The following is a 12,838-nucleotide window of genomic DNA, read 5'->3' on the forward strand; positions in this document are numbered from 1 at the left end:
TCTAGTTTTCTAGTGGTTAATTGGAGATAAGAGTTTCATGGACTTTCCTACATGGGCCAGCGGTGCCCGGCTTGTAAATGTTTTTTTTTTTTTAAGGAAAGTCCAACTAAGCAGTAAAAATGTGAAGCTCTTAAGGAATTAGTATAATTTTCTCAAGATATAAGTGAGCTACAGAAGAAAAAAGAATAAGTATATGTGTGGTTAAGACAAGCTTTTTAAACTTAATTATCTTAAAGTAGTTGTACAAAAGGCTTGTTATTTAACAAAGCAGTTCAATGCATCTTTAGCAACAATCTCACCCATCCCTCCTACAAGCTTCAATTTTAAAAAGCAAAATATAACGGGCCGTCAAGATGCTCATAAGCAGAGCTCTACTGCCCTCTTCTGTCTTAAGAATATAGGAAACCACAAGTGCAAATTTCAGAAGTACTGAAGCCTTAATTAAGTCAAGGGTTAAATAGTGTTTCCCCAACTAGCATACAAGTAACACACAGAAGATCCTGTCTAAATGCCTTCACATTTGTTGACACATAGATTTGTTAAATCAGCAAAGCTCATATATTCTGAAATGCTTATAAATTATGAAAAGCAAAACAAATTACATTATCTTAGCCTTACAACCAAAAATTGCCTAGCATTAGGTGACATCCGTGTTTTCTCTGATTGACTAATTTTAAAGACTCAGTCTTTAAAATAGGGGAAGTGGAAATAGGGGAAGATATAGTCTTTGGTTAACTAAAGTGGAATAATTCCTCTATTCCCAAGCCTCAAAATAAACCTAGAAATTAGAAGTATGAAGAAGTTCTACTTCTATCTGGGCACTGCTGGCTCAAGCCTATAACCTTGGCTCCTTAGAAGGTTCAAAGACAGCACAGATGGACAAATCAGATAATCGGCAAAAGCGGTGGAAGTGGAGGTCTGGCCCCAGTGGCAGAACTTCAGCCTTGAGCAAAAATGCTGAGGGACAGCATGAGGCTCTGAGTCTAGGCCCCAGTTAAAACATAACAACAACAACAACAACAAAAAAAACCCACCAAAATTAAAGCATTTAAAAACATAAAAGAATAAAAGAAAAGTTCCCTTTTTACCACAGTGATAGAGCAATAATTAGCAAGTTATTACTGTCAGCTACATCTGATCTTCACACAAAGGAAGCTCCATTGTTTAAATCTTTCAAGCAACCTCTAGCATTATGGATGTATATTATCCTACACTACTTCATAAGTATAAAACTGAAGACATTCTCTCAGTACTAGTCCATTTATTTTGGTCGGTCGTGGGGCTTGAACTCTGGGCTTCAGCATTGTCCCTGCGCTCTTCAGCTCAAGGCAAGTACTCTACCGCTTGAGCCACAGCACCACTTCTGGTTTTCTAGTGGTTTTATTGGAGATAAGAGTCTCACAGATTTTCTGTCTGGATTGGCTTTTAACTGTGATCCTCAGATCTCAGCCTCCTGAATAGCTAGGATTACAGGCTTGAGCCACAGGTGCCCGGCTTACTTTTTTAATCTTTAAATTGAGAATCCAGACAATATTAACTGTTCTTTAAAATTCATAATTTTAATGTAAAACACATTTCTTATTCATTGAACTGATTAATCCAAAAACATCCAAGTAAAATTCTGTAATTGAAATTAAACACTTTTTTTTGCAAGAACACAGGAATGGTATTTTCCAGCAAGTTTTACAAAATATAGAATGAGTTTAATGAAACTTTCGAAATGACACCAGTTGACACAACTTACCTTCCTTCAAAGAGAGAGACATTTGAACTTATTGTCCTGGATCACAAACAAACAAGTAAAGCTTAAAATTACTTTTGGCCATATTAGCTCAATTGCATTAAGCCCATTAGGATACATTTTACTAAAAGTAATAAATATAAAACCAAGATGAACTCAGCACTTGGTATCATGTACATGGCACATTTAGAAGAACCAGTCAATGAAATGCTTGTAACAGACCCTTACAGACTTCAAGGGGACTTCTGCACCTGGCATACATCTGATCCTCAGAGCCTTTACCAAAGATGACAGATGGGAGCACCGTTATCAGTGGCTTGGGTTACAGCATAAGTATCTTATAGCTAAAGATCCAAAACTAAATAACCAAAGGTTGACTTTTACAAAAAGGTACGAAAGCCTGCTGAAATTCTGTTAATTGTAACTCTTTACACCTTCCCTACTTGGATCAGGTTGTTTTCTCCTTCTCCCTGGTCAGCTCAAGAAGACACCCGTGCAGGCTCCATGAGTCCCAGCTGGATAAAGTTCCACTGCATTTGTGTGCTGCTGTCCTAGTGCTGGGGCTATATGTCCACTTACTCTTCTACTAAACTCCGCAAGCTATTCAGAAGGCTGTCATCCTACCCTGCTTCTTTCCTTTTTAAGTCTTTAGTTCCTTGCATTCTATAGATACTCAAATTACTCTGCATACCATCTTGCTCAAAATTTCTCAAACAGTACATTAAAGAAACTAGCTGCACACTGTGGTGGCTCACACCTATAATCCTAGCTACTCAGAGAACTGGGATCTGAGAGTCAAGGTTTTAAGCCAGTTTAGGCATGAAAGTCCATGGGACTCCTATCTCCAATTAACCAGCAAAAAAAAAAAAAAACCCTAAAAGTGGAGCCTTGTGTGAAAAATGCCCGGGCCTGAGTTCAAGCTCCAGTAAGGCATTACCTGCACAAAAAGTAAAAAGAGAAGTGGGAAGGGAGGAGAGAGGAAAGAAAGGGAGGAGGGACTCTTTTGCTCAAGGCTAGTGCTCTACCACTTTGAGCAACAGCACCAATTTCCATTTTTCTGGGGGTTAATTGAAGAGTCTTATCAGCCTTTCCTATCATCAGATCTCAGCCTTTTGACTAGCTAGGATTACAGGCGTGATCCACTGGAGCCTGGCTAACCCCATTTTTTAAAAGTCACACGTCTTTCACTGAAATATGCTTACACAGTAAGTCCCTAGAACAGCAATAAAACATCATGACTCTTGATGCCATACAAACAAATTTTTCTGTTACCAGATCAGGTGAAAATGAACAAATTTTTGTGTTTGAGCTTTTTTTTTTTGTCGGTCATGGGGATTGAACTTTGGGCTTGAGCGCTAGCCCTCAGCTCTTTAGCTCAAGGACAGTGATCTACCTCTAGAGCCACAGCGCCACTTTTGGTTTTCTAGTAGTCTATTGGAGATAAAGAGTCTCACTGACTTTCCTGCCCAGGCTGGCTTTGAACCATGATCTTCAGATCTCAGCCTCCTGAGTAGTTAGGATTACTGGCATGAGCCACCAGCGCCCGGCTTTGAGTGTTAAGCAAAAACAAAGAAGACTAAACACTGAACCCAAAAACGTGGCTATTCAAAGGAACAAACTTTTGTACTTGCTTTGCCCCAATTTCTGCTACATAGACTGCCCCAGTCTTTCTATCTATTTCTAAGAGGTGTGGCAGAACTTGATCTGGTAGCTGGATGGTGCTGATCACTGAACAGTGCCCGAGGTTTCCGGTGGGTGGGGCCGCCAGGATGGACAGCCTGCTGAGATTCAGTTGGGCCACAATCAAGTACTTCCCATCTGGAGTAAATCTAAGGAGAAAGTAATGTTCAGAAGCCTAAATATTTACTTTGTCAACATTTTAATTCCCATTGTGCAAACTACAGCAGTTATCTATTTGCTGGGTGATTCTGTTACAGAGAAAGAAAAATTGATCTAATTCTACAGAGGGAATAAGATATCTGGGACAGTAGAGACAAAGATTAACTTAAATTAAAAAAAAACCCTCAATATTACAAGTTTACTAAACAAAAGGAAACTGGAAGTAGGTTGGGTCCACTATCACAGACTCACACTTTGATTCTCTGCCACTGGCTGTGGGAGGTTCACTGGGATTTCACAGGCCACTGGGAGTTAGTAACTGTATCTGGGATATGAAATTCCCATATATAAAACTTCTCTGTATGCTTGTTTCTTTCCACTTTTCCTAGATGAACATGAATAATACCTTGAGCTTTCTGCTGGCTCTTCAGAGATAATGAATCATATAAGCAAACAAAATTAAGGATTTTGAAAAGGCACAATTACCTGACTGAAGAGGGGCCTTCTTCTGTGAAACAACTACTCCATGCTCCTAACCACTCTCCAGTGTCTTTATCAAATACTTGGAGTCTTTTATTTCCTCGGTCAGCAACCCACACCTGAGAAAACAAAAAGATTTCAGTTGGGAAAAGACCCACGATATGAGAATATGATTACTTTTGCTCATTTATATAAATTACCTCCGTACTTAGAGGTCTCCAAAGGAGAGGGCATTATTAAATCCTATTTTCTGATCTGTAAAAGCTACATTTCAAAGGTCAAAAGCTTTGTTTGTGTGCAGTGAGAAATGTGAGGGCCACAGTCTAAGCCCAGTGTCAAAACACTGAGCCCAGGATGTTCCCGCTACAATATTAACATAAGAGTAACTAAAAACCTGAGGGGCCTAACAGTCACCCAGCAGATTAAAGATACAGAAAGTCATTCATTCATTTGTTAATGAGCATTCACTATCCCTGAGGGCTGCCAATTTGTCACTTCCTAGTCTAGGCCACAAGACAAGGACAAGAGAAAGTGGCCTGGTTTACCCTCATAAAGCAGTATCTCTACCTGCTGTGACTGAGGTGTGTCCTAAGCGCTACAGCACTTAAGAGAGGAAGGACAGGAGATGACAAAACATATGAAGGATAACATGTTTAAGGTAGGTTATTGATGATGATGACTTATTAAGGAAATATTGGTATAAAGTAGGAGGTTAGATTCATTCTAAATGACTTCTATATGGATGGGTGAAACTTGCTACATAATGTGAAAGGGTTTTCATGATGTGGTTAGAGTTTTAGACAACAGGAAGACTTGTCAAGAGGAAAGACCCTGCTACCCACTACCTCCCCATTTGGCTCCACTGGATCTCATGGGTTTGGGAATCCAGGCACCATTTCTTCGGGATAACCCTTAGATCTTTATTAATGTGTGCTTTCGGTAGTCCTTAGTTTTTTTTCCAAGTAGAAACAAAGAAGCTAACTCCAAGCAAATGGTATCTCTGATAAGGAAAGAGAGTAAAGGAAAAAGAACTGTTAATAAATGGGGGTGGAAAAGAAAAAAAATGATTGAAGTGTATTGGTTAAAGCTTTCTGTTCCCCATTATGGAACTAGTGAGAACAAGTGTTTTTCAAACGTTTAAAATAAAACTCTTTTGTCTTTTCATTTTGGTGAGAATTATTTTTTTTCTCTTGTAAATGGAAAGTGTTTCACTTAAAGACTTTTCCTAGTGGAAAGAAACATTCCCCCCCCCCCCCCCCAGGTAACTTTACGTTTGGATTCAGTATTCTTTTTACCACATAAGGGATATAAACACAACTATCTTGCTAATTTTTAAATATGTAGGGAATGCTGTCAGTATAGGAGCTGAACATTAGTTAAGAGAAGAACTGAGGCCTGGGAATGTGGTATAGAATGGTAGAGTGGCAGAGTGCTTGCCTAGCATGCATGAAGCCCTGGGTTCGATTCCTCAGTACCACATAAACAGAGAAAGCTGAAAGTGGCAGAGAGCTAGCATTGAGCAAAAGAAACTCAGAGACCCTTAGTACAAGCCCCAGGACCGGCCAAAAAAAAAAAAAAAAAAGAGAGAGAGAATTGACCAGATATATCAATTAATTCTCTCTCTCTTTCTCCCCCCATCTCTCTCTATCTTTCTTTCCGCCTCCCAAATATAAAGACAGTACATTTTTACCCGACCAACTGAATCAAGTGTAACACTGTGAGGAATGTTGAACTTAGCAGGTGCTGTTCCATTTTCTCCACGCAGCCAAAGGATCATGAAATCTATAAAGAGTAAGTACATATCGTCAGTGCAGTATATAGAATTGTGTCTCTGAATGCTATATTTCACAACATAAATTTTCAAAAAGCACACCCTACTGACTTGACTGTGCTTTCCTGGCTAGAAAGCCACTTGCCTAACTCCTCCATTAATTACTACAAGCAATTAGGGCACTTTTGCTATCTCTGCTTGATGACTGCTTCGAATTTACTTGCTTTTTAGTTTTGTTATTTCACTGAGCTTAAAATGTTATTTCACTGGGCTGACATTTTTATAGTCTGTCTACCTTATTAATCACTCTAGGGAGGGCTAAACTGTGGTCCTCCAAAAGATACGTCCATGTACCTGTCACCTACTTTAGAAATGGAGCTTTCATTAAGTTAGGTTTCCAAAGATGAGATTATCCTAGATTTAGAGTAAGCCCTAAATCCTCCTCCTAAGAGAAGGAATATAGAGATTTAAGCAACAAAGGGGTCATATGACAGAGGCTCAGACTATAGTTATACTGCCATGAACCATGATGGTAGAATAAGCAAGGAACAACTTCCCCTAGAACCTTTAGAGGTTACTTCAATTAATTTCAGACTTCAGGATTTCAAAAGTATCAGAATATATTCCTGTTGTTTAAGATCACCTCGTTTGTAGCTTTCTTTTATAGCAGCCACAGAAAACCAATAGATCCATATTCAATCTGTCTCCTACGTTTGATTGTTCACTCCTTTCATACAACTTTTTGGACCGCTGCTTTACCCTGTCTTACCTTCCTTTTAACTGATAATTTCCAAATGTACTCTTAGATGGTAAGCTAACTACATAGCCTCCAAATGACAGCACTCACTAACGATGTCCTCATGTCTTATAAAAACTGTTTCTGGAACATTACTTTCCTATTAAAACCTCAAAAAGAGCTGGGTTCCATTGGCTCACACTTGTAATCCTAGTTACTCAGGAGCCTTGAGTGCTGAAGTTCAAAACTAGCCTGAACATAAAAGTCTGTGAGATGCCGGGCGCTGGTGGCTCACGCCTGTAATCCTAGCTACTCAGGAGGCTGAGATCTGAGGATCGCGGTTCAAAGCCAGCCCGGGCAGGAGAGACCGTGAGACTCCTATCTCCAATAAACCACCAGAAAACCGGAAGTGGCACTGTAGCTCAAGTGGTAGAGCGCTCACCTTGAGCTGAAGAGCTGAGGGACAGCGCCCAGGCCCAGAGTTCAAGCCCCACGACCGACAAAAAAAAAAAAAAGTCTGTGAGATTCTATCTTCAATTAACCAGCAAAGTACCAGGCTGGAGGCATGAATTAAGTGGTAGAACACCAACCAAGCAAGTGCAAGCCAGAGCACTAGCAAATGGCCTAGTTTAAACTCCAAGCCCTAGCAAAAAGAAAACCAACCAACCATACAAACAAAACCACAGAAGACTACAATATAGGCAAAATATAGCTTCAAGAGTCCTCAGATAATCTTTCTACTATTCCAGAAGCACATTTCCAGCTAATGACCTTTGTAAACCTCACAGGATAAAGCCTCCAGGACTGCTCTGCCCACCCTTTTCTTCGTTTACCAAAAGTAGTGTGGCCCAAGGACTTTATAACATCTCAGCCCATTTCTCTGGACAAATTAGTGGTTCCTACTCCTAAATTCTATTTTATTTTAAAAACTGCCACACATTACATTTAAGTGTCTCATCCATAACATAAAACAGACTTTCCCCTATAGTCACTACCAGGAAGTCTGGCATTTGATAAATTGCTAATGGATTGATCAGCCAACAGGCTACCTGACTCTGGGGAGGAGCCCAGAGTGTTAGGAGTTCCTAACATTTCCATTCTTAATTGAGTAAGAGATCCACTATCTCTATACCCACCCACCCACCCAGTTCCTTCAATGAAAAACCAGCAGGCCTGTAAGCACATTCATTTATTACTGGCAATCCTAGCCACCTGTTTTTTTAGTGTATTCCTAATGCACATTATATGGTCTTTATGCCAAGTATCAAATAAATCCCATTTATAAAGTAATATTCTCATAATTAACATTCAAAAGTAAGCCACATACTTTGGGACAGTTTGATCAATCTGTTATTTAATCCTCCATCCCCATCCACAATGTAAATATCTTCTGTGTCCTCCACATACAGTTCTGCAGGGTTATCAAACTGCAGGGGATTCAAAGCCGTGCCTTTTTTGCCTGGAGTACCCAAGACTTGAACGAGATCACCAAAGGAATTGTATTTTTTAACAGTATGACCATAGGATCCTGTAAAGACAGATGTTCATGTCTCACAAATAAAATCACTGTACAACCTCTACACTTTTCAAGTAAGGAAAAATTTGATATAAACTAAAAAAGGTCGACAGGCTCAGATAACTGTTAATATTGACATCAAATAAGAGTTTCTTTATAAGTTACAGCCAGATTTTTGATGAATAAAATCTTAATTACTCCAAAACAGATTATAAATTCAAATAAATAACCAAAAATGTTTATTACAGAAAGCTGATGAGGTTAACAAATTATTGGTGTGCCATTTTCATTTTCAGATGCATGGCCTTGCTTATTAAAAAGAATCAAGAAATAACTGTAAAAGAAATAACTTATAGTTGAAGGTATTTCAATCAGTCATGTGCAGCTACTTTTTAAAAAATATGTATTCTTCTAGTGTAAATCAATTCAAAATTGAACCCACTAAGTATTCCTTTGAGGAGGAAAATAATCTTTGAGTTTAAGTGATTTTTATGGACAAAATAAGTAGAACATGAGTAAACAAGAGAAAGACAAACACTTAACAGAAATCAACTTGAAGGCATGCAAGGTCAAATTCATTAACAGGTATTCCAAAGACTAACTGGATATACTTGGCTTACTAGTTATAAACTGAATCACCATGCATTACAAATTTTATCTTAAGAAATATATTTATTATACTTAATCTACACACTTAAAATTTGCTGCAGTAGCTGGACACTGGTGGCTCACATATAATAATCCTTCCTACTCAGGAGGCTGAAGTTTGAGGATTGGGTTTTGAAGCCAGTCTAGACAAGAAAGTCTGTGAGATTCTTATCTCCATAATTAACTATCAAAAAGCCAGAAGAGAAGCTGTAGCTCAAATGGTAAAGTGCTAGCCTTGAGAAAAGGAGCTTAGGGACAGTGCTCAGGCCCTGAATTCAAGCTTAGGACTGGCGTGCACGCACACACACACACACACGCACGCACGCACGCACGCACGCACGCACGCACGCACGCACGCAGAACTAAAAAGAGAACAAAATATTACAGAAAAAGCCAACGGTTCCCGAACTTCCTCTAAAACTCAGTAGATGAAATCAATTCCTTGGAAAAAATGGGAAGGAACATAAAATTTGTTTTTTGGATCTATGCATGGAAAAAAAAGATGCAGTGGAAAGAATTAAGTGTTCATATGTGCTATTTTTTTTCTTTCTGAGAATCAGTGAAGTTCTACATTAGAAAAAGATGACATGTAGAGAATAAATTAAAAGTGAGGGCTATTAACAATGAATTCACTGTCAATGAAAATAAGGCAGGGAAGCAAAAATAGTCAAATCTCATTACAATTTTATACCAACTCAGGTACTACAAATTTTTTATAACCATAAATTTATCCCCCGAAATGAAGCTTAAAATAGTTATCTACCACCCAAGGCCCAGAAATCTTTTATGTTCTGAGAACAAGTTTGACAATGTCTCTACTTATAGAAATCAAGAATCTCTACACACACACACACACACACACACGTAACTGAATTATCCAGAACTAAAGAAGTAGTATGTCCTTCAAGTTAAGAACCTAACTTAGAACCAGATGCTTAATGTCTTATAGCTACAATCCTACGATGCAGGAGGCTGAGATCAGTCAAGGCAGGAAAGTCCAAGAGATGCTATTTCCAAAATATTAGGAAAAAAACTTGGGCTAGAGGCATAGCTCAAGTGGTAGAGCACCACCCAAGCAAGTGTGTGTGTTAAACACAGAGTTCAAACCCCACCCTGGAAAAAAATATCTTAAAAATGAAAGAACATAACTGAGCCAAAGAACACTACAAATACTACATTTATGATTTCATTCCTTCTGAGTTCTTAAGGTAATCTAGGCTATCTCTCCTACTAGCCGGTCTTCACCAGCACAGATAAATTTGCTTTTTCTGAGAAGTTTCTTCATAGCTGTAGATTCAATTGTGCTTTCTTTGTTTTTAGACATTGTCAACTAAAATATTTGACAGAGGAAAAGATTTCAGATATGCTTTGGTCAGTGTAATTTCAAAATCATTAACCTCAGTTTCTGCAAATCTTTGCACTTGAGGCAGCAAAGTAATAATGGCTTGTTAGCACAAGCCCTTCTAAAAGGAAACTTGTCAAAGAAAATGAGAAGAAATGAACTTGTTCATTCTGAGTTGCCATTTTATTTGACTTTGCTGAAGAAGTACAGACTTATTTGAGAAAAGGAACTGATAGTTTAAAGAAAGATCCCTTGAGTAATTTCCTTGTTCATTTATTCTTCAGTGCAATAGAATTATTAAAATTTGGCAATTCTGATTTCAAAATGCAGAAGCAAGGACCTGAGCAAAGAGCACAGCTTTGAGTAAAGTAATTTAATGCATATTACTACACATACCACTTCCTACATCCGTGATCCAGACGGATTGTTCGAGTGGTGTGCTGGATGCGAACATACCATGAGGTGTGTCAACTGTGTGATTCCAAGATCGTAGTAAATATCCGTCCTCTGTGAACACTAATACTTTTGGTATGTTATCCCCTCTCTGAAGGTATACAAAAATAACTGCTTAGTTACGTAGGATCCATTTTAAGGAATGATCATCTTTATTTTGTAAGAGATAAACAAAAAGGTTCATTTTGAAAATTCGTAATGCTTAAAAAAACCCAACTTCAAAACCTAAGTTAAACCTGACTTATGTTAACTCTAACCAATCTGCACATCACCATTATAATAACAATAATAAGAATTAAAATTTTTAAACAACCTAACAGCTAACGGCTATTACATTCAAAACCAATTTACCTGACGCCAATTCAAAATTAAGTTGCATAACTAGCATAATATAAATGCATATGGCTACCTACATATCACATATATACACATCTATATGGAAGAAAAACGGGGATCCATTGTTTCCTTTTATAGTCTCGGGGGGCAAAAATCCACATTTTACTTACTTGGGCCACGTAAACCAACCCGTTGAGGGAATCAACCGCAACACAAAATGTCACGCCAGTGAAGTATTCTGAAAACCTAGGCCAACCCAAATCCAAGCGATAAAGCATTTTCTCCGTTCTCCACTTTAGAAAAGGGCGTTTCCTTAAAACCTTCAATAAAACCAGAAGATTAGGACAGAGTAAGAAAAAACAGGGAGGGGAAAGAAATGACCTTCTCTCTTTCCCTCCCCTCTCCTTCCCCTTTTCCCTCCCTCCCTTCCCCTCTTCTCTCCCCCTCCTCTCTCTCAGGAGGGGAAAAATGAGGCCCCCTATCCCTTCCCGCTCCCCACTCCCCTCTTGTGCGTGTGGGGAGGGGCTTTATATATGTATCTATCAGGTGTACCAGTGCTGGGGCCTGGGCGCTGTGCTTGAGGGTTTTTTTGCTCAAGGCTACCATTTTTATTTTTATTTTTAGCAATTTCAGTCTTTTTGCTAGTTAAATCTGAGAAAAAGTCTCCAGGACTTTCTGGTCCGGGCCAGATCGAAACCGCGATCCTCAAGTCTCCTATTCCTGAGTAGCTTGGACTATAGGTGTGAGCTACCAGCGAGCGGCGAGGCTTACTTATTTTAAGTATGTCTTTCCACAGCCAGTGGGCTTGCTGCCCTGACTGAAATGATTCCATAGAAATAGTGTTGTTGTTAACGTCTGAGACCAAAACGCACATAGAATAAGTGTGCAAATAACCTGAGTGTGGCAGGGGCAGATGAAGGTGTGGGAATGTCGCTACCATACTCGTTAACACTGAAAGCCTAGATGAACGGCCCGAGGTCCGGCCCCCGGGCAGCGTTTGAGGCCGGCCAGCAGGACCGGAGCCCGGACCACCTTCGGAAGAGCATCTCTCCCGGGCTGTCCGCACCCCGTCGCCGCGCAACTCACCGCAGGGCCACAGAAATGCGAGTGTAGCACCAGACAGGCGAAAAACAGGGCGACCCCGGCCGCGCAGACCCAGCGTCTCGCCATGGCCGGAGAGCAGCATCCGCAAAGGTCCGAGCGCTCGGTGGCTCACCGCCCCGCCGGTCCGCCCGGAAGACGCTTCGATTTCCAGAGCTCCAGCCAGAAGCCTCGGGCTTTCAAAGCCAAAAATGCGAACAGAAAAGGAAAAAAGCAAAACGCCCAAGCTTCGCAGTTCCGCACGCAGCAGTCAGCCCCAAGGCCCCGCCCCCACGTCAGGTGCTCAGATGCCCGTCACGTGACTGTTTTGTCCCGCCTCCACCCCACCCAGCCTGGGAGGGGTCTACGCTGTAGGCGTCTCCCGGACAGCAAACTGGGGTGTCCCGCGCATACTCCTTACTCATTTGCCACTCCTTCTTTTAAATGCAGGTTCAATAACGAAGACGCGACTTCTAAAAAGCGAAGACTAAGGGGGAGAGCATGGTGACGCTACAACTGCCAGACTCTGAGGACAATTCAGTCCACGTTCGTTTCCAAAACATTCAGGCATTGCCTGTAGACGTCTATGTTCCCACACTAGGACCCAGGAGCCTCCTTTCCCCCCGCCCCCCCACGCCCTCCGCCGCTTTCAGAAAACTGGAGCCCCTACTGGCCGCACGAAGTTTACAGTTACTGAGCGCGACGAGGCGTACGGAAGGTCCCCCGAACCGGTGGGGACTCTAGGGCTGATCCAGTAGTGCGCCTGACGCGTTGCGGTGCTCCGGCCTTCGCGAGTCCCCCGGTGTGAAGACGAGCTCCCCGCCACCCGGCTCCTGCTTGCTCTCCGGCCGGCGGCTCGCTTCCCGGGAACCACGGAAGCTGGTAACAAAGAGCCT

At 40.8% G+C, this 12,838-nt stretch overlaps 1 protein-coding gene across 2 annotated transcripts; it reads right to left on the bottom strand.

The window, feature by feature from the left end:
- Positions 1-1,538: 1,538 nt before the first annotated feature.
- On the bottom strand, positions 1,539-12,227 carry Nhlrc3 (NHL repeat containing 3). Of its 2 annotated transcripts, XR_011367899.1 has the most exons (8): positions 11,949-12,227; positions 11,033-11,182; positions 10,470-10,617; positions 7,895-8,095; positions 5,751-5,842; positions 4,067-4,179; positions 3,833-3,965; positions 3,481-3,570 (listed from the first exon to the last, which is right to left on the bottom strand). XR_011367899.1 is itself a non-coding variant. In XM_070002914.1 (7 exons), exons 1-7 carry the CDS (start codon positions 12,030-12,032, stop codon positions 3,318-3,320), a joined length of 1,041 nt encoding a protein of 346 aa, XP_069859015.1. In that variant the 5' UTR covers positions 12,033-12,227; the 3' UTR covers positions 1,539-3,317. The 2 variants fall into 2 exon arrangements, 1 of the variants encoding a protein (XP_069859015.1); XM_070002914.1 differs by lacking the exon at positions 3,833-3,965 and having other exon boundaries at positions 1,539-3,570.
- Positions 12,228-12,838: the final 611 nt, after the last annotated feature.

The sequence above is a fragment of the Dipodomys merriami genome, unplaced genomic scaffold (genome assembly GCF_024711535.1).
Source record: "Dipodomys merriami isolate MVZ:Mamm:240054 unplaced genomic scaffold, mDipMer1.0.p SCAF_6, whole genome shotgun sequence".
In the NCBI taxonomy this organism is placed as follows: domain Eukaryota; kingdom Metazoa; phylum Chordata; class Mammalia; order Rodentia; family Heteromyidae; genus Dipodomys; species Dipodomys merriami.

Bases quoted from the DNA above. Each gene is read 5' to 3' on its own strand.
- Nhlrc3 (XM_070002914.1), bottom strand. From the start codon at position 12,032: ATGGCGAGACGCTGGGTCTGCGCGGCCGGGGTCGCCCTGTTTTTCGCC. The intron at 8,096-10,469 runs GTATGTGTAGTA...CTGTCTTTACAG, and splicing joins GATCACGGATGTAGGAAGTG to GATCCTATGGTCATACTGTT. The intron at 5,843-7,894 runs GTATGTGGCTTA...TACTCTTTATAG, and splicing joins ATTGATCAAACTGTCCCAAA to ATTTCATGATCCTTTGGCTG.